At 37.3% G+C, this 24,099-nt stretch overlaps 1 protein-coding gene across 2 annotated transcripts; it reads left to right on the top strand.

The window, feature by feature from the left end:
- Positions 1-382: 382 nt before the first annotated feature.
- On the top strand, positions 383-21,742 carry LOC139974669 (LIM and senescent cell antigen-like-containing domain protein 1). 2 transcript variants are annotated; one of them, XM_071981930.1, is made up of 13 exons: positions 383-535; positions 2,129-2,236; positions 2,479-2,524; positions 8,644-8,710; positions 11,814-11,934; positions 12,511-12,551; positions 13,768-13,798; positions 14,922-14,999; positions 15,734-15,884; positions 16,322-16,414; positions 16,799-16,847; positions 17,354-17,429; positions 18,639-21,742. In XM_071981930.1, exons 1-13 carry the CDS (start codon positions 516-518, stop codon positions 18,757-18,759), a joined length of 1,002 nt encoding a protein of 333 aa, XP_071838031.1. In that variant the 5' UTR covers positions 383-515; the 3' UTR covers positions 18,760-21,742. The 2 variants fall into 2 exon arrangements, with proteins under 2 accessions (XP_071838031.1, XP_071838032.1); XM_071981931.1 differs by having other exon boundaries at positions 521-660.
- The last annotated feature ends 2,357 nt before the right edge of the window (positions 21,743-24,099 follow it).

Raw genomic sequence — 24,099 nt, 5'->3', positions numbered from 1 at the left:
CCCTAATTGACTCTCGGGCCGCATGTGTAATGAATTTGTTAAGTGGTAAGTAAAGAGGATTGTTTACAGGTGTCGAAAAAGTTTGGCTTCGTTGCTAAAGATTTACATGGTCGTGATAAGGAAATTTGAGTGGACAACACGCCAGCTGTCCTGTGAGGGGTAACTTTGATAGAGTGAGAACATCTAGAAAGAAACGACATTGCTGTGATATTTCAGTGTGCAAGTCAAAGGGACTTTTGCATGGTCAAATGACATTTTCTCCCTTGTAATCAACAGGTCACTGGTTCGAATCAATTTCTTGCCATAAATTCCTTTGCTCTTTTCTATCGTTACATGTTTCTGTAATAGAGGGCGCAAACATATCTTTCTTCACGATCACATATGCACAGGCTGTAAGACTTGAAAAGAGAGGACGCTATATCAGAATATACACAAGTCTGTCAGCTTCCGATATCCTGACAAGATTTCATTGACCCACCTTTCCGCTATTTGCCTAGCAATCAATTGAAGTATTCATGCCGCCCATGACAAAAGCGTAAGTTCAAGTTGACAGTCATACGGAAGCTGGTTGTGCGAGGACTATCTTCAAATTTTCAAACGTTTCTTTATCCTTCCTTTCATCCGTATCGTCAGTTTCTGTTTTAATATTTCACGCACAACGTAAGTTGCTAGTCATTCAGCACTTGTTCACTGCTGTGTAAGGTATTCCCGCAGGCTAGGATGGAATTCCACACATATTTTTCACCTTACTGGCATTCATCATAGGCCCTAAGGTTACAACTAAACATAATTAATTTAGGCATCTCGTATTAAGTATATTGATGATTACATTACTAACGTTAGGCCTAGTGGAACGGCGTATCAAGTTAATGTATTATGTAGACCTAGTGGAGGCCACTAAAATAGTACCAGCCTAACAAAAGTAAAAGTTAGGCATAAGCAAGAGTAATTTCAAAGCCTAATTTAGGCCTATGAAGTATTACTCAGAGTCAGAGTCTAATGCTTGCCAGACTTACAATTTAAAAATTATCATTCGCCTGAAAGTGTTTCTAACTATATTTTCTCCCCTCCCACCCCCTAAACAAGTAAACGAACAAACTGCACTTCCACAAATAGTCCATGTCACAATGGCAACACTCTAGCATAACCACTAGTGTATCAGATGGGGACTTGCAACTTGTTTTCATAAGTTATGAATTCATTCGATTCTGGGGGTCGCCAAATTTGGGAACACGTTAAGCTGTTACGGTGCTGAAATTTCCTTCCAACAGTTAGCCCCAACTTGCTCAGTTTTATAAAGATTTCGCCAGATATGTATCAAGTTTTGATGACAAGTAGCATTTCTGATGGCAGTTTTCATTCAAGGTTTGATGTTAGTACAGTACAAGCAGGCTTACTGTGCCAATTTCTGTGTTACTTGGTAGGCCTAGGCCTAACTGAGACCCTAATAAACTTTTTAATCTAGGCTAGTCCTACAGTATCCAACTGGATTCCATCAAGTAGTAGTTATCCATGGTGATATATTTCGCAAAGTAATAATGCCTATGTAGTCATTTATCGCTTACTGTAAATACTAGACCTGCTGAGACCTTTACTGTCGAAAGCTTTTGAACTGCTGGTAGGGATATATATCCAAAGTGGATACATTTCAGAGGTGGACCTGTCAGAGGCCACTTACAAGTGGATATATCTATAAAAAGCTGTATGTTGTAAAAGTTGTGCACATACAGTGTCATTCAATACATTTGAAATAGGATTTACGTGATGCCTGACCAGCTCTGCTAAGTTACGTCTGTAAAGCTTCTAAACAATGAGTACATAACTTTCACCGGTCATGCTGATTTATGTTATTATCCTGTCAGATATTATTTCATCATAATTTATCAGAAAAGTGTGTCGGTTTTTGTGGGAAGTTCTCGCACACTAGGGGGATGGTAGGGAAGGGAAGGGGGAAGTGTTCTTTCTGTCCATAGTGTAGTTCACCAAGTTCTCAAGACAAATTTCATATTTTTTGACTTTATTGTAGTCAGACAATTCTACAGCACTAATTGTGTAATTGTTTTAAGAAGAATCTCCAAATAATTATTACCATATTTTTGCTACATAAATGTGATAATTTTCGTCACAGGTCAGACATGGCATCCACAGCCCTCTGTACTCGATGTCATGACGGATTCAAGTTAGACGAGAGAATAGTCAATTCTGGTGGAGAATGCTGGCACGAAGATTGTTTTGTGTAAGTATATATAAATTAAAAAGTAGGCAGTAAATTAACCACTAAATTGTTTTAACTGTCTTTTCCCCTCTAAATGTACCAACAACCCCCTCACCCCTCTATCTTCTCCCTCATTGTTCCTCCCATCAATGTTCCAAAACTTGATTTAAATAGTTTTTACAAAATTGAAACTAAATTTTCAATAATTCCCTTTATCGGTATATGGTACATTAATAACTAAAATCCTTTTCTCTTTATTAAAGATGTGCCCAATGTTTTCAACCATTTCCTGAAGGAACCTTTTTTGAGGTGAGCTCAATTTCTTTCTCCTGTACTTGTACTGAATAAAAATTTGCTAAATTTTATCGTTTGTTACATGTTACCAGAGCTAACTTTGAAATATACACTGTAAAGTTCAATCGGATACCATTTTGTTCAAGATTCCATCTTGCTTTCCCAAACTATGGTTTTGCACGGTCTGGAAAAGCATACGATTACATTGTGTGCAACTACAACTGACATTTAATTTTGCTTGCTGGATATATCAGTACAACTATTCATGGAATAAATGACTTTGCATAATTCCCTTAACTCTTGACGGGGGATTCAGTCCTAAAATGTTTATCAAGTTTTAGTAGACCTGTAAGGAAGACCTTGGAGTGCATACATGTAGGTTGGACAGGTAAGTATTATGGTTCATAAATATTCATGCCAGTAAGCTTCTGCAATTTGTTTATGGGCATTACTGTCTTGAAGGTTTAAAACAGTTTTGAGGTTAACAAAGTTTGTTTGCCCTTAACAGTTGTTAATCCTAAAGTTTATGTTAAAAAAAATTTGTTTTAAAAATTTTAAAAATAATAGAAAACTGCCTTAAGATAGCATTCCTTTTCTAATGTTCCATTTTGTATGTTCAGCAATGTGCTCTGTGTTTACCTAATTACATGTTAAACATTGAAGCAGAGTACATACCACACTATGAAAACAGTCTTGAAAGTTATTAAATTGGTTAACATACAAAGCTAAGTAATGTAGCCTACATATTGTACAGTCTGTATGCAGTGTGTCCCTGGTAATATGTACCCATTCATAATATTTATGAGACTGCTCCCCATGTTCATCTTTTCTTACTTAAATATCTCAGTAAGCAACACATCTGGATTTTTTGTTTTTGTTTCGATAATAGTTTGCAACACATTCAATGAAGAGCATAATGTAATGTCATTAACTTTTTATGGCTTATTATATTCTTTTGCCATTCAAATATCATCAATCATTATAAGTGTCCTCATATTCATGTTTTGAGACTTTTCTTTTTCGACTTGAAACTTGGCTGTTAATAAGCTACTAAGTACTATATAAAGAACTGCTTGCTGTTTATGGGATCGCTTTAAAGAACCTTGTAGCAAGCTCAACACAAGATGAAGAAAGGTTCCTTTAAAATTGATATACTCCAGTTAATATTTCAGTAGCTGATTAAACCCATAGGTTGGTAAGAAGATGTAATACGTCATATCACCAGTCTTGACCCTACTACATTGCACCATTTCCATTAAAGTCTATAAACTTGTATATGTTAGCACTGCACCCCTGCAGACCACCATTTCAGGGTCAACGTCCACCACCTTTGAGCGAATCTACCATTCGCAAAGTCTACAGTCTGTATCAATTTGCTGACCGAAATTTCCCCTGACAGAAATAATGTTACTAGGACAAATTGCACAAGTCAGTTACCACTTCAATAATAAAAACCTCTGTTTTCTACTTGTGGAATTTTATGATTGTAAATAACTCTGCAAGTGAAGTTACTGTATATATAAGCAGCAAGATCCGGCTGTTTTATATTTGTTGCCCATTGAGGCAAGAATATCTATTGTACAGTGTTATTGCCTTGCCATGACATTTAATCAACAAAGTGTGCCGCAGTGAGTACTGCAGGACTATAAATACGCCCACTGCAGTTTCCATGGCAACATATTTTTATGACAGTATTTTATGGAGTATGGAGTCCTGTTATAATCGATTACTTCCCCCAGTATTACAGTGTTTGTTGTATAGTGGACTGTGCCCTACTGTGGTACCATAGAATACAGTGCTTGGGGTTTAGTGATTGTTTTCAGGGTAAAAAGGAGGTACTAAAAAGTACTGTCTGGAGCCCAAAACTGAATAAGTTATTGGCATTGAGCTATTTGCAGTGTGTGGCTTATAGTATAGTGCATGTGCAATACTGTATGAACAGTATGCTTAGTAATTAAGCACACATTTGAAGACAATTGTAGTTCAAGGTTTGAAACGTTTTGATTCATTCATCACAGGAAAGTAAACATTCAATAGTTTCAAAAGTGCCGAAGGTAGGCCTATGTAGGTACAGTACCTGAACAACAAACATATACAAGTACAGGTTTAACTATGGAAGGAGATCACACACTGTAATAATCATATCTTGTATTGTACTGTATGTACTATAGCAGGCTGTTACAGTGTGATGTACTGTACAGGATACAGTACTAGTAGACATACAAGGCAAGGGCTCAGGGTGGCGGTTTTTGGTGGCAGCAAAAAAAATGGTTTATTTTTAGGGGCAAATTTAACCAAAAATTCATGTCATGATTGTTTGTCGGTCAAAGAAATTTTCAGGGCAAAATACCTGCCCCCCCTTCCCCCCTGTGAAAAGTCTTTCCATACCCTTATGAATTTACATACATGTGTGTGTGTGTGTTTATGAAGGGTTATATTGTAGAGTCCGAGACTAACCAACATGTCCGGGATGCCAGGTTCAACTTCTTCTAACTCTGTTGTTTCCCCTGCTGTCTACAACACCGTTAACCCTCACTGTCATCAATGTTTTAATTTACTGTTTCAGGCTCCTTCGAGAGAATTGGTCACTGAGCTATAACATTTTACTCTGCTGGATTATTTATTCAAGAGCCTATTTTTAGGGGGTGGGGGGGGGGGTAGATGAACTGTTACATTCCATGAAAATAGGTGATAAGTACTCAGATTTTGTCCTTAAATTATTCAGAAGGAGAAATTGGCCTTTTGACACTTCAGTGAAGGTTGCTTTCAGGTATAGTCAAACCACCGTGTATTGCGAGCAAATTGATAAGGTTTACGGAGATGTACAGTATAAGTCTTGTCCTGGGATTAATCTTAATGTTGATACTTTGTATCTGCAATTGTATAGATTCTGAATATTTCTCTCTTAAATAAAATACTTCATATACTTGGTCCTTCCTAGAAGTACAGTACAAAAAAAGACACTTACATAATCTGTTTGAAGACATCATTGCACATTATAATAATTATCCACACTCCCCCAACCCACCAAATTTTATAATATTAATTCAAGACCTGAAAGCAATCTATATCTTTAACATACACATCAGTTTGCTTGTATTTACTGACAACAGTATGATAACTTTCATAACATTTCCCCTTTTTAATCATATCCCATAAATCCCTCCTCTAACCATACACTGGTGTATCTACAAGGAAAAGTTTAACAAACATTTGGTTCTGTTATTCAAGATCAAAATATGAAGCTTAACATAATTTCCATTTCAAAAGAGTTGTGCTTTCCTTAAAAGCAACTCTTTGCTCTCCTTAAAAAACTTTTTCTCTTTACAGTTAGTTTTCCAAGACGCCTGAAATTGATATCCAACCTAAGGGCATTTTAGTAGATTTTTATTGTTATTATATGAAAACTAGTCTCACTATTCCAAACTGTATATAAGTAAATTATTCCACACAAGGATCAATGATAAAAAACATCACATATAGACAGTATTATAGTTCAGTAAGTCAGGATATGTTTGATATGGAGATTAACCTTTGACCTCTGCTTTGAGAATAAACATTGCATGATGAAAAAGTCTCATTGTGCTGTTCTGGGTATTGGGATAAATGCAAACTGCAGTTCAGGATTTGCATTAGTGATGAGCTATGGATTGTAAAGTGTTCAAGTATGTCCATATTGCACCATACAGCTATCGTTACACTGTATAGTATGGTGTCCTGTACATTGTGCAGGCAGCGTACAACGATTCAATGCAATGCAATATAATGCAGCAGAACTTCCAGGTCCCCCACCCTGGTCCCTGGCCCACCCCCAGAAGACCCAAAAAAAATTCAAACCTGGAGTTTTTCAAAGAAAAACCTCCAAGATTGGTGTCTGAAACATGATAATTTTGTCAAAACATTCGTAAGTCAAGTACAGTGTTAACATTTGAACTAAGTAATTTGTTTACAGTATGTTACTCTGTACTAGTGTACTGTACATTCATTGTACAGTAGTACTTACTCATAGTATGTCATTATGTAACATTAATGTTTAAGTAGGATACATTATAATGTTAAGAAATAACTTCTTCTGGTTTAATACAGGTACATATTGCAGTATGCATTCCTCTGATTGTAATATTTCAATGACTCAATAGGGAGGATAATAAGGTCTTTGTGAGTCATAGGTACTGTACAATGAGCTGCAAGTTCTTGAACTGTTGCTTAACACTAGATAACACTGACATACATAACATTCACTACAGTAAGTTATACATGGCAGTGCAGTTTAAACATTTGGTGTAGATTTACCGGTCCTTATCAAATACAGGTACATCAAGTAAGAAATATTCATAACTGGCTGAGAAACTAATAACCTGTCTGTGTTTATTCCTTGATGAATAGACCAATTTCCTATCTATATTCAATTAAAAAGATCTGGGTAAAATGTGGTATTATAATGATATATCATCTGTACATAGTCTGTAATATAAATGGTCCATCCTGGCGTACAGTAAAAAATGTCTGAAATTACTGTACTGTTGCTAAGTACTGTACTAGAATGTAACTGTAAGGTCCTTACATAAAAACCTTGTCAAATTTCACAGTACATGATAAATTGTTTATAAAATACATATACTGTATGTACCGTAGGGCTACATGGTATACAACATGTTCACATACTGTGCAAGGAGTGGCTGCATACCTTTGTTGCACACCACACATTGTAGCTTGGGAACTTCACCAAGTTTTACACATACTGTAGACTAGTTAGTACAGTACATGTACTGTATGCAATACAAATATGAAATTGAGCATTTACCTCAAATGTGATGGTACCCTTCTATTCAATAATATGATTTAATCTTCGCATCATGGACACTAGTAATGTAGTTTTGTAACTTTTAGACAATTTTGGCAGACACATAGATGTGTGTGAACTTAATTGCATATATACAGTACTTTACTATTTGCTATCACTTAATTTTTCTAAACATGATTTTAAAAGGTAAGTTAATTTATTCAAACAGTATGTACAGTATATACTTCATAATATCTGAGCCTGCTGAATTTGCTACAATAAATAAATCGATCGATCGTTCAATCATTCAATGAAAAAAAGTTATGTCAGCGCCTAATATCCAAAGTCCATCAATGCTCAGTGTCGTTTAGCATCAAAAAATGTTCTTGTAGAAAAGAAAAGTCTTTTTGTAAGTTTCCTTTTAAAAGCTCAGTTTTAATTTGTCAGTGGGATGTAACAGTTCGTTCCAAGTGAACAATGTCATGTAGTAAAACCTTCAGTTCTTTTACTTCCCATGCAATGTCACAAACCCATTTCGGTCATGGGAGTACCCCTACTGTAGGTACATCAGCATACATTCTCAATCGTTGCAGTGTTGAGGATTGATTCCAAACTCTCACCATGGTCCTCATGCAACAGAGAATGGTCGACGGCCATATATATGAGATACTACAATCCGAGTAGAGCACATTTTGCCCTTCATCAGAAACTTACGTGAAGAATAGTTGGTTGGGGTGGACCGGGCCCATTGGGTATTGGAAGTAGATCTTAATATTGAAACATTGTGTATTTAGTTTTAGTCTGAGCATGGCCACACATTATTACTGTACAGTATATGGTGTATGTGCAAGTCTTTATGTGCACTGTAGTAATATTGTAGAGAGCTAGAAAAATGTGACCATATTTGTATCTAGCTGTATTGTTGATAGCCTTTTTCATGGCATACGGTACAGTGCCTTTATACTGTAGGCATAGCATCCATGTATTATTCCAATTGTAACATGTGTTTGACCAAACTCAATGTCTAGATGATAAAAAATATTGTTATCTGTTCCAAACTGCTTTCACAAATTATTTTTACCCAAGTTAGTTCAAAATCCTCAAACCCTGAATGTCAACAACTGTACCTGTACTGTGGAAAGATTCTGGAAACAGTTACACTACTGTACAGTATATGTACTGTACAGTATGTATGCCAGTACACAACTCAGTGCAACACGTAACAACAGGAAACAGACGTAATTTAATGTCATGGTTTGCAATGAGAGTACAGCTCTCAGCATGCCCTTATATCCTCTATTGGTGATATTAATCCCATCCTGTTTTTTTTCTTTCTTTTCATTTTTTACAGTTTGAGGGGAGGAAATACTGCGAACATGACTTCAATATGCTCTTCGCACCGTGCTGTGGCAAATGCAGTGAGTATATATATATATATACACAGTATCCAGGGAAAATCAATTCTTAAGACGACCGAATCAACAGTCGGGATCGAAAATCTGTCATCAATTTCTTTTCCTTCCAAATATGCTAGAGAGTAGAATAATGGTTACACTTTCCTCCAAATTTCAACAAGCATGTTACTGCCACCTTCAGAGTATCTGTTCCTAACGAGTTATCATCAAAAAGAACAGAATATCCGGTCTCCATTTGAACCATTCTCCGGTTGAACCGTTCTCAGGTTGAGCTGTTCTCCGGTTGAACCATTCTCAGGTGGAACCGTTCTCTGGTTGAACCGTTATCCAGTTGAACCGTTCTCAGGTGGAACTGTTCTCTGGTTGAACCGTTATCCGGTTGGACCGTCCTCCGGTTGGACTGTTCTCAGGTTGATACCATTCCCAGGTTGAATAGTTATCCGGTTGAACAGCTCTCTGGTTGTACTGTTCCTCGGTTGAACTGTTCTCAGGTTTAATCGTTCTCCGGTTGGACAGTTCTCCGACTCTGTATTTCTGCAAAATAATATATTGAAAGTGAGAACTTTCAGATACAGTGTTCTATTGAAACAGTTTTAAGAAGCTTTATCACCAATTAAATTTTGGGACCATAAGTTATTAGCTTCAAATTCCCCAATGCTATATGATCTGTAGCAATAGACAGCCTGCTATACACAGTCTATTAAAGGAGTTGACAGTATTGAGTTTTATTCAACTGCTAAGTTTCTACACATTTGTAATTTATTGATATTAATTTATACGTGTGTAGTGCCTACATTAATAATCATAATTAAATTTAAGATTGGTAAACCCTTTTACCGTGCACTGTACGGGCTGCCATTGATCAGACACACATTATTAATATAGTGCCTACATTACTAATCATAACTAAATTTAAGATCGGTAAACCCTATTACCGTGTACCGTATGGTCCGCCATTGATCAGACACACTACTGTAAAACAGCAACCCGGTGTAAACCTGTCCAATGAATTGCTTTGGCTTAACACATTAAACGTCATTCAGCCACAACAACACTACCGTTGGTTATTTATGGGTCTGTTCACTGTCAGAGACAGACAGACACAGGGAGAATTTTATTTTGTAAATTACAAAGCTTTCAGCTTTAATGACATACCGACTAGTCATGTACTACAGGTACATCAATTTGCATTTGAATTAATGTGGCTGGTTCTGCAAGGATCAGCCGAGGTCCCATTGGTAGGCCTCATATTATTAATACTGTACACTAGTTATGAAAGTACTGTGTTTCCTATTGTTTTAGTAAATTGGAAACAGCAACTGCAAAAGTGATTAACTGACACAGTGGATTGCAACAGAGTCATCAAAATAATTGAGATGTTTGACCTGTCTCGTGAAAAGGTCATCTCCCTTCGTCACTTCTCAATACGTCAACAAACCCCCTCGGTTGAACTATTCACCCTACCCGGCCCAAAGATATTGATAAGTTTTAACATTGCCCTCCAATGATTCCTACAACCAGGGTCGATGACCCACTCCCTCCCTTCCGAATCTATCACTTTTAATAGTCCGAGAACTTTCTCCGAGATGATAGCCTATTTGCATCAAATTAAAACTCAGATTGGTCATGATTGAATTTTCCCAAGGAAGGTTTGTTCATTTCGCACAATTTGAGAGGTATCATGATACCTGTACAGCATAATTTGTAGATCATTGTTTCTGAAATCTAAAAGATTCTGTTAAAGACTTTCCAGAAGTAAATTATTCAGAAGTGACACAAAGTTGACCTCTCGACTCTAACTGTAGCAATCTAGGGTTAGGAGGCCTGCACAACGTTACCTCGATGATTTTGGTATTTAATGTACAGTAGATATTGAAATGCCATGTATACTACAGTGCAAGAGAAAGGAAAGGATTTCAGATCCCAGTGGGCACTGTACAACATCACAAATTTTTAATAAAATAAAGATTAAAAAATACAGTCTGAGGCAAGACTTTTAAACCAGGATATCTCCCAAATGAAGCAAGGTTTTTCTTAGAGCTCTGTTTTGGGGGAATTGTTGTTCTTCTCTATTCTCATCATATATATTAAGGTGATGCTTGGGGTTTGTGTCCTCTCTTAAGTTTAATATCAGGACATTTACTGTCCTCTTCGTCGAGGTTCGCATAATTCTCTCGCCATGCTTGTAATTTGACATGATACAGTATCGTACACAGTGAAAGAGAGTTACAGTAATAAGTGCAAAATTAGTTATTGTCAGAACTACAGTACAGTAGATTCATCATTTAGTGAACCACACTGAATTCCAAAGAGCAAATTCCCAACTGGTTCTGGCCTTCTAGCCTATAAGTCGCTCAATACAAAAATATCGTAAACTGCCCTGGGGGGGGGCTCGCCATTCGTAAATTATTCATCTTATAAATAAGGACGTAAGACACCTTCAACGTATGAGATGTGTGAAAAATATAATGGAGGGATGGAAGGCCTTTAAGGTATGGTGTGATTTGCCAAACTGTAAAATTAATCTGAAGTGTGAAGAAGGAGAAAATGACTTGTATCTTGGCACCTTTCTGTCTCAAAGAAGAGAAAGAAAAAAAATGCAGGAAATTAGGATATCAGAAAATTGGATTTAAGGAAGGTTTTTTTTTTTTTGGGGGGGGGGGGTTTATAATTGGTAATGTGTGTGCTATACGTAGGTGGCAATTGGCTTAGTAGCCTTTTTCTTAATTTGTTAAATTAATAATATATATATAGGAGTAGATACTGAGCAAGTGAAGGTGCCTCCTGATTTTAAGTTTAGCCTTGGAAATAGAAGAGCATCTTGGTTTTTGTTTGTCAGCTTGGATTACATAACACCCCTTTTACAGTATCCCATCCGCAGTCATTGTGCCCCTTTTCCCAGAATCTAAATGCGGTACCAATTTGTCGAGTTCAACAAACTGCCACGTTCTTTCTATGCTTGATAAACTTGTCCTGTATGTATCGTTCATCACGTCGCAGGCCTCTTCACACACACTAAATTATTTCACCTGCACGTCGTGCTCACAAATATATTTCTGACTATATTTCTGTTTTCTCTCTCTCCCCCGCTCTCTGACTTTTAAAGAGGAATTTGTGATTGGTCGAGTCATCAAGGCTATGAATAACAATTGGCATCCGGCATGTTTCCTATGTCAACTCTGTGGGACGCAACTTGCGGATACAGGCTTCGTGAAGAACAGGGGAAGGTAAGGAACGGAGGACTTGGAGGTATCATTTTGGGAAATTGGAAGTTAGAGATAGAAATGGAGAGTCTATTTGAGGTTCCAAGTAGGTTCTGTATCTAAATAATTTATCAAGAACAAACAACAAAAGAAATATGGTTTCCTGCAAATATTTCTTTTCATTTGTACATTATGTATCCATTGAGCTTAAATTAGCAAGTTTACTGTATGCTAAGTTTTTGGAGGTTTGTCTCAAATTTGGAATAACTTTGCATTAGTGATTGTGTGGGCTTGAAAATGAATGGAACCATTGATTTCCATGTCAGGTTCTTATTTACTCCACCCAAGCTCTCTCAAGTAACTATGTAGTTTACACATACTGTATTTGCCACATTTAAACAGTTTCCCCTACCCCTCCCCCACCCAAACCCCCACCAAACTACCCCACTAGCTTCTGTGCAACATTTTGACATGTTTGCACCTATAATAATCATACACGTGTCATTTATAGTAATTTATATCATGTAATCGTGCAATGTGTCTACTGAACTAGATCAGAAATTTATACTCAAGGTTTCTCCCCCTTTCTTTGTTTTCAAGAGCCCTCTGCCATCCTTGTCACTTGAAGGAGAAAGCAGCTAGTAAGTACATTATTCTTCATTATCTACTAATTTTATAGCCACTGGTTTCATTCATTTGCAAATAAACTGTGTAGGACCTGTTCGTTAATTGAACCATTTCCAGGAGGAGTAGCCGCAACAGACTACTGTAGCAAGGCCCCAGGATACCGGTGGGCAAAGTTTCTGTCATAGCAGGCAGGCCTTTTAAAGAAAGATGATTGATATGGCGCATGGAAGCCTAAGACGATATCAGGGGAAGGCATGATCATTTAGATGTTTATATGTGGAGTTTAACAGATATACATATACCTGCTGCAGGGTTTTAGATATGGTCCCAGAATTTTGCTGCAGTCCATTTAATAGGCCAATGTTTAATGCCTTACCACTGGCCTAGAGAAACAAAGACTCCATTACAGATATTGATAACTGCAGGACACAGTTTGAGTTTGTAAAAATTAACCTTCAAACTTCAGGAATATTGTTTGGTAGCACACGGTTGTTGATAAACTTGATTTGCTCCAATGATTGACGGGTTTGCAATAAGACGGCTCACTCAAGTGGAACTACTTTGGAGAAGGAGTGTCATTTACTACGGTATTCTCAAATCAAAAGTCATCCCAGCTAGAGACTGTCATTACTGAGATGGAATTAATGTACACCAAATATTACAACAGTCAAAATATCTGGATGGACAATATTCTACCTGGCATCATTCTATATTAGTATTCCTCGAAGGAGAAGAAGTGAATAACACCACAGACGAATATAAAGTAGTTATTAAAAGCAGGTTACAAATACACAATGAACTTGCTTATAGTTAGTTAGTTACCTTCGATGAAGCGGAACTTATTTTTCATTCTTTGCTGGATTAAGTCCAAAATACCAAGTACCCTCACCTTATATTCTGACACCAATAATTTGAAACCGTGACGATGCATCGGTTGTTAACTAATCAACGTTGCCGGTAGTACTGTAGGTTGAGCACTGCTGTTAAATTTTGTAGAATGTTTGGTAAATATGGGGTGTACTAGTTTCCATCAAGAACATAGTTCTGGTTTAAAATAATAACTGTAGCTGCCGCGAGAAATCGTTGAATAGACGGGCCAGTGAATAGAATGCGAGTACCACATTCGTCTTCGGCAATATCATTTCATATCTGTAAAGATCGAAAAGATTTGATTTGAAGTGATATAAAATCTGTTTTTTTTTTTTTTCTTCCTTTTTTCTCCACCCATAGGTAGCGGAAAGCATATCTGCTACAAATGCCAGTAAGTGCAACATTGCTTTACGTGCTTGGTGTCCATTGCCTAAATATGGAACCATCTTGAGTTTTCATATTTTAAATGGATATGAATAATTTTCTAAATGAAAAAGATTGATGCCGACAGTTCAAATTTGCAAAATGTTAATCTGTTAGCCTCATTATTAGTTAATACATACGTCTGGATCGAATTTCCCAGATGTTGTAATAATGTATATACCATACAGAGTCGTTCGTTTTATATTAAACAGCTTATATACACAGTATGAACCCAATCATGTGATCTGTCAAATGAGTTACCAGCATGTACTGTATGTTTCTGTATGTATTCTTTAATAGGGATATTTCTCTAATGGGTGAGTTTGATCGGTTGATAAAGTTGCGGAAAGTGTTCTGCATCGTAAGAAAAAGGTCGTAACGAAATGGTCGTAACGTTTTATTCGATAACAAAGATACAAATTTAATTTCCAATTTTTGGTGGTATCTCGTGAGTGGAAGAATTCATCACAGCAGTGCAGCTATAAATGTTTTAGCTCACTTCTGCACAGAGGAAAATAATGATTCTACAAAAACAGAAATTTGAAAATTTTGATGAAATTCTAACGACATACAGAGAACCTTTGCCAGTCAAACAAACAAACAAACAACAATAAGAATATAATAATAGGAAAGTAAAGCATTTGTTCAAAGGACATTTACTGCTGTCATGACATCACAAGACGACCTACTGAGATCCATTGTAGGTTTAGCCAGTCAAACTAGCATTCATTTTATCAACAATATCTTGATTCAGAGACAAGTTATTGAGATGGGTGTTTTCAACTAGCAGTGGAGGAGAATTTTTTTCTCTCCATATGATTGTTACATTGCCCCGCCTCCGGTGAGATCCAACCCCTTACCTTGATCCGCAAAATTTTTGTTAACCGAACAAAAAATCATTTCACAGATCATGAAATGTATCATGACTGGTTTCTCCTTAAATGTTTCAGACATAATAGGTTACTTATGCATCAGGAGTGATGAAAATGTATCAAGAACTTTCTGAAGGACTAAGCATAATATCTCATGTTTTTTTTCTGTTTTCTTCCTCTCTTTCCCCCCCCCCCCTCTCTCTCTCGTTATTATCACAGTGGTATCATCGAAGATGGTCACATTAAGTTTAAGATGGAGACGTACCACCCGTATCACTTTAACTGTGGCAGCTGTGGGTAAGTTTCAAGTTGGTCTATCTCTTGCAGAGCAGTGGAACAGTTTGAACTTTTCATACTCAACGCTAGCTATCGAACGTGGAGAAAGTGATATACTAGGCTGTAGCCATTTGTGAATCTGCTAAGCTCATAGAATGAGCAACCACGGCAACAACAACACCAATGGAACAAAAAAAATATACCGAAAACGATGCATGCATCAGTAATTTATCCAGAGATACGGTCTCGATATTATTGTACCTTCTTAGGTAAATTAGTCAATAAGGTACAACCATTAGCTGATATATTTTGACTACAGCTGTCATGGAATTTGGCCAGTGCTCCTCGTTGGAAGAATAATACTTCTCTGCGAGAATGAGAATCTGTGAATTCTCATTTCGGTTTTTCTTTGGTAGAAGACTTTTAATTATGTGTTTTGCTAGAAAAACTTCATAGATGTCTTACCATCTGTCGTCTTTAGTTAACTGACGTCGATTTCTCTGGTCTTGGGTAAAAACACTTACAATTCAATCGTTACAAAATCCACATATGTGGTTGATGAGGAATGGGTGGAGGGGGGGCAGCAGGGGAGTGGGGTGGTATTGAAATTTTTTATTCAGGGGTGCTAAACCTTACACATGAATGACAGTCTCTGTCATCTTGAATGTTTGCTTCCAGCTCATTTTCCTTATAGATCATTCTCAGCAACTTCCCCCCCCCCCCTTTCATTTGATATTTTCTCTCACGATATATAGAGAAGAGTTGACGTCGACTGCTCGGGAACTACGAGGCGAGCTTTACTGCTTGCCCTGCCACGACAAGATGGGTATACCCATATGCAGCGCTTGCCATCGCCCCATTGAGGAACGAATCGTGACGGCCTTAGGCAAGCAGTGGCACGTAGAGGTGTGTACATGGTATCTTCTCTGCCAAAATTTTGGTCCGAAAAAATTCATACAGAATTACTAGAATGATCTCCCAGTTTCTTACAGATGTTGAGATTTAGGGATTTAAATTGAGGAAGTGGATCCATAATATGGCAGCATGGTAAAGAAATGATTACAAGTCTGTCAGGAGGGTTATATCGCACTTTCTTTATTTGCATGTTTGGCTTTCCATGTTCAGTCTGGCACCCAAGGGTTAGTGTCAAGCTATTTGTACAGGAGTTAAAATCTGTGTATGTGATGATCATGAATGTACATCACTATCAACATTGCTACTCACTTCATGCCCGTCTCCAACGAAATGCTGTAATTACCTAACCATCTCAGAAGCTACATAACTGGTAACAGTTTTTAATAGTATTCTGGTCTCTCTGAGTTTGAATTTTGTTGTTCTTCCAGCATTTTGTCTGTGCTAGATGCGAGAAGCCATTTTTGGGCCATAGGCATTATGAGAAGAATGGGAAGGCTTACTGCGAAACCCATTACAATCAGGTATATGCCATTTTTATAAATATTTAAAAAGTAGGCTAAAATAGAAAAAAAATCACAAATTTCATGGATTGTCATCAATCATTCCCAGTGGTAAGCATATTACAAATACTTAAAAACTACGATGAGATATTGTGAAGGAAGTCTTCATTTGTAAAACAAGTTGATTGCTTTTGAAAATAAAGTTGGGGTGGAGGAGGGGGTGTAATTGTGGAATTTATTAATTCATAGTTTTCATGTGACATATATATTCCTTCAGTAAGATAGTTTCCATGTTAGCTCTGTTCAAATGACCATCACAAATTTTAATTTCCACAAATATAGAAAATTCACCTGAATGTTTTCTGACTTTTTAAACATTTTCATTTCTTTTCTTGCATTTTGCAGTTATTTGGTAATATGTGCTACTACTGCAGCAAGGCTATAATATCTGAAAGTAAGTAATACAATTTTACCATTTGTTTTTCAATCTTTATCTTTGTCCACGTTTTGTCCTGTCGCTTTTTGTGGAATAAAGTAATTTAAAAGTTTATGAAATGTTACCTGGCAACTTCAATGATCTATGGAAGTACTGAATTCTTCCTGCAAATGCTACCATGATTTAAGGATAGGAAAATATAAGACAAAACTCCAGGTGTATTTGTTTCATTTGGATTTGGATTTTATCCTACGAAGGAGATTTCAATGAATCTCGGAAGAAAGAAAGAGAGAAAAGAAAGAGTAGTTTGGTGGTAAAAAAGGAGAATTAAATCACAAAAAAACAACTGAAAAAGCAAAAGGGATAGGTCTTCCAATTATTAAAAGAAGTTAATTTCTGAAAACCTGTAAATTATATTGAAATGTTGGTTGCAATCTCACCAGCCAACTATAGCAAACATGATCATGTTGCCCCAGAAGTCACCCTTATGTTTAATTCATCATATCTCCATCTCTTCGTTCCAGTGATGTGTACCATGAACAAAACTTGGTGTGAAGAACATTTTTATTGTTCCATCTGTGACACTCTACTCAACACAAAGTAAGCACTTTTCCTCTCTGTTTCACGTTCCGGAGCCAGTGTAGCTGATCACTTTTATTTTCAAGATCAGGGTACCGTTTCTATTTGAAACCTCACCTCAAAATTGCCCGAACACGAAGATCATTTGTACGGTTGCAACATTAATATGGGGATTAAATTAATGGTTAATCGTTCAATTATCATATTTGTGGGCTTTATGGCATTCCCCCCCCCCCTCTTTTTTGGGTTGGTTATCATGAACTTAACTTTTCGTTGCTTGCAAGTGAAGTTTTCTGCTTGTCGCTACAAAATGCAGACAGTAATGAAATGTGATACCTTGTTATCTTTAGCTGGACCTGACATGAACACTAGTGTCTAATTACCGAAGGTAGCAAGCTGTGTGTATATTTTCTGGAATCGATGGTGGTGTCTAAAATTTCTGTTACAACTCGAAACTAGGTCAGAGTACCGGCATGAACCGTTTCTTTTTGCGCAAGTCTTCACACCCTTTAACTTTCTCTGTATAACCAAAACCTATTATATATCCGTTACAATTGCATAGCGGTTTTGGTTAGTTTGTGTAACAGCTGGCTATGCTGTGCCAGATATGTAAGTTTCTATACACTGTCAATGTCAGGGCAAACACCAACCTTGTTATCCTGTATTCTTCTTCACGAAGAAGGACACCTTAGCTTAGGTCTGCAGACATTTTGGTGTTGCAGTTTCATCAGGCAGAAAAATAGCCCAGTTTTTGTTGCATAGAAAGCAGGAAAAAATGCAAAGTGTAATCAAAATTTGATAAACCACCAAAATGGATTTGTTACATTGCAGGTTAGATTAAAGGAAGGATAGCTATTGCATATGAAGCTGAAAAAGTTTAGACATGTTCAAACTTAATCGATTTCCAAAGAGATCATATTTAGTTAGGAGGAGGAGCATGAAAAACATCCCCAGAACTTTTCTGCAAAGCGATTCACTTTTAACATTCATAGAAAAAAATTAATTAATAAATTCCCAGAAAGGATTTGTGGCAATGGGTGTTAGTCTAAGAAAGTAGTTAGGCAGAGTGGGTCGGCTGCAATGTTTTGAGACTGGGAGTCCTCACAACCCACCGCAGTTCCCCCGCCCCCTACACCCTTCACCCCCACTACACCCTACATCTCCCTACACCCCCACGCCCCCACACCCCCTCTAGAAATATGATCTCATTTCCTTTCCATTTCTTTTCAGGAGTAAATTTGTTGAGTTTGACCTGAAACCAGCTTGTAAAAGGTGCTTTGACAAGTTTCCGGTCGAAATGAAGAGAAGAATCAAGAAGAACGAGCAGTCGAAATTTGGCAAAACCAAGTAAAAAAACGAAACGTTATCGCCATGGAAACGTCATATAATTTTTACAAAAACCTACTGGCCTTCTTTGATCTGCATGTTTCAAGATCAGACAACTAACTGTCCCTTTTATATTGGGAAAGGTTGTTTAAACGTGATAGCTTTATGAAAGAATTACGAATTAAAGGTATTAAAATATCACTCTCATATCTGTTCCCCCCCCCCCACCCCCAAAAAAAATAATGATTAAAACATGTAGTGAACTCTAGTCAAAAACAAAAAGTTGAAAATCATGAATTTAGTTTTGAATAACTTAGTATTATATTATTATTATTATTATTGTTATTATTTTTATCATTATTATTATTTACTAATACAGCTTTTAGTTAAAGTGTTTTTTTGTTTTTTTTTGAAGAATGCATATTCACATCTCAAATGTGAAACCAACTCAAAACGTTTTGGTTTTTGTTGTAGCCCTTGAAAATTTGGATGGAATCGGATTATTAACACCCTTCAGTAAGTAACTCGGTCCTCTCCCTTGTGAGCAATGACTTGTTTGCACCAGATATGAATCAATAAGTAAATAAATAGCTGGCAGTCTTTTGCTCTGTATTCCACCGTGATTCGGTTCATGTATAACAAGTGACAACAATTCGGTTTTCTACGGTCACCATTTTGCAATCAAAAGACAAACATTCGTAAACATCAGAACAAAAAACAGTCATGAGAAAAGATCAGGTGATAATTATATGAAATATGACTTACGTGTGTGTATTAATCTAATTTGATTAATTAGTATAAGTTAATTGGTATGTGGTTAAAGTTTCCTGATGCGTAAACCCCCGTACCTGTGTGATAGATCGCACGGTCTAAAAGTCTTGATCAGTTTTGGAAGAGATTCACGGCAAACGGTATACATAGATTCGTATTCACCAGAGAGACAGGGTGGGTGATGATTGGGTGGTGACAGCCCCCAATTATTGTTCTTGTTTCTACATGGGGGTCGGATTCAAAGAACCCAGGGTAATACCCCCTCCTTGTTTAAATCCTTTATTTGGCCCCTTCCATATAGGTTCAGCCTTTACCTAAATCAATTGAGAAATTATAGAATTTACCCCCCCCCCTTCCCCTCTCCCCACACACCTTTGAAAGTACAAGTTATAGTGCATGTATTGCTGTTTGCCAAGCTTATAATCAAGTCATTGCTTGTTTGGGAGTCTGAGAAATTAGTAATATATGCTAACAATGTTACACTTATAATCAGTCTCTTTTTGTTGTACACAATCATTGAAACCATCCTGTGTATTCTATTTTTTTTTCCATTGAAGTTATTATTATTTATAATTTTGAATTCTGATGAACCTTTTAAACATATTCATCTAAAATTATTCTTCTGTGAAATTTAATTTCTTTTTCTTTTCTTTTTATTTTTATTTTTCTCTTCCTATATTTCATTACTCACACTTGTAGAATTTTCTAACAATGTAATTCTCTATTAAAGATCTAATTTAGTGAAAATTGTAGAATAATAGTTTTTTATATCTAAATAATTTGGCTTCAAAACTAAAAACAGAAAAATGGGAGAAAAGTTCGACCCTTAACTTAGAATTTATCTTAATACTTTCATAATAAAATATGTTGGTCAATTTTGTTTTCTGTTTAATTGTCTTCAGAGAAAAATCTCACATAATTTGTTTTCTTCTGGAAAATCAATATTATATAATACCTTAAATGAATGAAGGACATTGTTTCAAGTGCTATAGCATGGCTTCACAAATCATAGCATTCTTTTTTTTTCAGCGTCATAACTGGTCATACTTCCATAGTTGGTGGAAGTAAAAGATGGAACATGTGTTAAAGAGTTATTTTGATAAAATCAAAGTGTTTTAAAACTTTTTAAATTATCCTAAAACTCAATGGTTGCAAGGTTGGATGTACCTTGCAAAGAAGTGCCAAACCTGTACGAATCGTTAGAGATTAATTTGAGAACATCATTATAGTGTTTTCTCAGAATTTTTCAAGATTGACAAATATTCATTGTTTAAAAGTTTAAGAAACTGTTTATGAAGAGAGGAATTGACAACAGTCATAGTTGCTTTTTTTTGGGGGGGGGGGGAAGGGGGTTGGCAGACTTATATTGTGAAGGTCTTAAGAAAGACAGGTCATAGACCTCATTAAAATATGCATAAACCTGAAACACTAAAGAAAATAAAAACTCCCACAGAGCATGACAGTATAGAAAACTCTCTTCCAGGTATCATTTTTTTCTTTCAAGGATCACTTGAATCATTTTCCTTGCTGTTCCAATGCCTTTTTGACATTTGTCTCTCAGATTGGGTGGAGGGGAGAGGAGGGAGGGGGAGAGCATGGGGGAGGAAGAAGGAGAGGAATAAAGTTACTAATTTTATCTCTTTAAGACAGCGATATGTTTTGTATCAGTGAGAGCTTTAGTCTGCAGTGTCTTTTCACAGTTTTTCCTGTTTTAAGTGGCTCTTATAAATGTTGCATGGCTTTCATATGCAAATTACCAAAGAGGGCATTACAAATATCTATAATGTTGCCTGACCGATTCAGCCAGTTGGGACAGCTTTTTTTTTAATGCTAATACCACTCAAAACTGTCCTCCCTTTTCATGCTTTAAAGCACTCGTATTGACAGTACGAACAGTTCCTAACCTTTCATCTGATAGAAACATACTATTCATACTGCTCATACTGACACTACGAGTGCTCTGAAAGCGGGACACGACAGTACAGTATAGTATCGTATAGAGAGAATTCTCCCAACTGGGTGGACTGATTTGTATTATTGCAATGTTTCCATTGTTGGGGGGGGGGGGGGACATCTAAAAAGAGACAGCAGCATGATACTTCCCATTGGTTAACTGAATGTATGCTTCATACTTTAACGTTACAAATATGTAGTCTTTATAAATCCCATCACGATTCATATCTTTAAATGAGGAAAACATTATCCAAAGAAAACAGTTGACGAAAAAACAAATGAAATGTTTCCATATTTGTCTTCATTCAGTGTGTTTTATATACCATCGTGGTGGCTTTCAATTGCTGTTTACAAGAAGACGGTTAATGTTTTGAACTTTTGATGTCTTGGGAAAAGGAATCTATGCCATGGTGATGACATGTTTTTCAGTGTGCATGCATGTTCATGAAAGGACTCCCATAGCCAGTTGAATCTCTGGTTCTTCTATGATTCCCATCCACCTATCCTCTCCAAAACGGATGATATAAGGTGCAAAATTAAATTTTGATCTGTTGGAGAACTGTTACAAAAAACACTGCTATGTGTCCAGGATGAACTTCTATAAAACACTTAAAAAGTTTCAGGAGGGCCCCCTTGAAACATCGGCTCATTGATGAAAGTAGCTGGACCACAAATACATAGACCAGTTTCTTTACACATGCAACTCAAAACTCAGTATAATAACATATGCCATTCAGCGTTGTTCTTATAGGAAATTGCAAGCCCTTGTTAAGTTCTAGCCTCAGCAACAACGGCTGAATATTTTCCACGGTGAGTCTACCACACGGTAAAAGACTTCCTGACGTCATCAAGATAGAATTTCAGACGTATTTTATAAACAATGGCGGCTTACTGTGCATTGTGGTTAGGCCATAGGAGCCAATTTTCAAAGCGAGCGTATTCAGTCTAACAGAAAGCGGTTAAAGGATTGGTTCAGTTGTCATACATGTTTATGTTATATGAAAGAGGACAATAAAAGAAACACAATGGTGAAAGAACTGTTCAAATATCTTTTTCGGTTAAAGAGATATTCAAGTGTAAACAGGTGCGTATCCAGGGGGGGGCGTTGGGGGCGCGCGCCCCCCGGGTAGGAAAAAGAGGAGAGAAAAAAAAAGAGAAGGAAAAAGGAAAAAAGGGGGAAAAAGAGGAGGAGGAGAGGAAGGAAGGGCAAAGAAAATGAAGAAAGAGAGAAAAGGGAGAAAAGGAGGGAGTAAAAGAAAAACGCGAAGACATCGGGAAGAGAAAGAGGAACAGTGACATCATTACAGCGCTGAAGGGTAGCCAGTGACGGATCAATGATTTCGTAAATGTGTGACTCACCCTACCCCTTACACCGACAGCTCCATTTTTTGACGTTTCCATTTTCCTCTCTCACTAATGATCATATACTATATATGGTCTATCATAACGCGTGTGTAGAATTGTGCTATGAAACCAACTGTGGCTGGTCTCGAACTCGACAGCGTCGTCGGGGAACATGACGATTTTTGGGATGGGGGCGACCGCCCGCCCCCCCCCCCCCATTCAGCATTTTTTTAAATGATACCGCTAAGTAATTTCAAAATAGAAAGTGCTTAGATGCAACTTACAAGGCCTGGGAAGTGTCATTTCCAGCGATCTGGGAGACATTTTTGGCCAAAATTTGCTTGTACGCTTCGCGCTAACAAATGGTCCTGGGTAGTGCCATTTCCAACGATCTGGGAGGCATTTTCGGCCAAAATTTTCTTGTACGCTTCGCGCCAACCTATGGTGGCGCTACGCTTAGATAATTTGCCTACAGGCTTCGCCCCTCATTTGACAAATTCCTCGCTACGCGCCTGTTTGAATTTGTAACGCAAACAGCAGATATCACATCATATCAGTGAGCATGAAAATGGCGTTCCAGGATGAAAAGCCTCAAAACTGTCCGACTTGCCTGAAAAAATAACCAGAAATTTTCGCGCGCGCTCAACATGTTAATGTCAATATCATATAAGCAAGCCTCGGTTATTACATCGCATGCCATCATGTACCGTACGTTCCGTTAAAATTGCGCAGTATACCGCGGGATGCTAATGTAAACAACGACATGTCTCATGTAGATGTATAAAAAGCATGGAGGTCCAATTATGTCAAAACTCTCTTTTACATTAGTAATGGCGAATTAGGGGCTGCACCCCCGCCGCGCAGTGGCGGAGCGTCCATACGGTCATGGGGGCGGATGCCCCCCTGACGGACTCAAATGGACTGCTGGCGCCTTTTTCAGCTCTTTACCACTTTTTCCTTATTCTAGATTATTGACTTTTTTATTGCGCTCTCATCTACTTATTGACATTTGTCACATTTTGTTGGTGTAATTTGGCGATGACACCTTATTCTTCGTTTATCTGCAAATTAGCCAGGCCCGGAAAGGGTTATTTCCGGCGATCTAGGGAGTATCTTTACTCAAAAATTTTCTGTACGCTACGCGCCAACCAGTGGTGGCGCTCCGCTTAGATAGTGTCGAAAGCGCCCCTACAGACCATTCTCGCCCCTCCTGACCAATACCCTTAGCTCCGCCACTGCCGCCGCGCCTCCTACGCCTATGTGTGTAGTGTTCGGTTTCGGAAATATCTGCTATTTT

This window comes from Apostichopus japonicus, chromosome 10 (assembly GCF_037975245.1).
Source record: "Apostichopus japonicus isolate 1M-3 chromosome 10, ASM3797524v1, whole genome shotgun sequence".
Classification (NCBI taxonomy): Eukaryota; Metazoa; Echinodermata; class Holothuroidea; order Aspidochirotida; family Stichopodidae; genus Apostichopus; species Apostichopus japonicus.
This window is presented reverse-complemented; position numbering and strand designations above follow the sequence as displayed.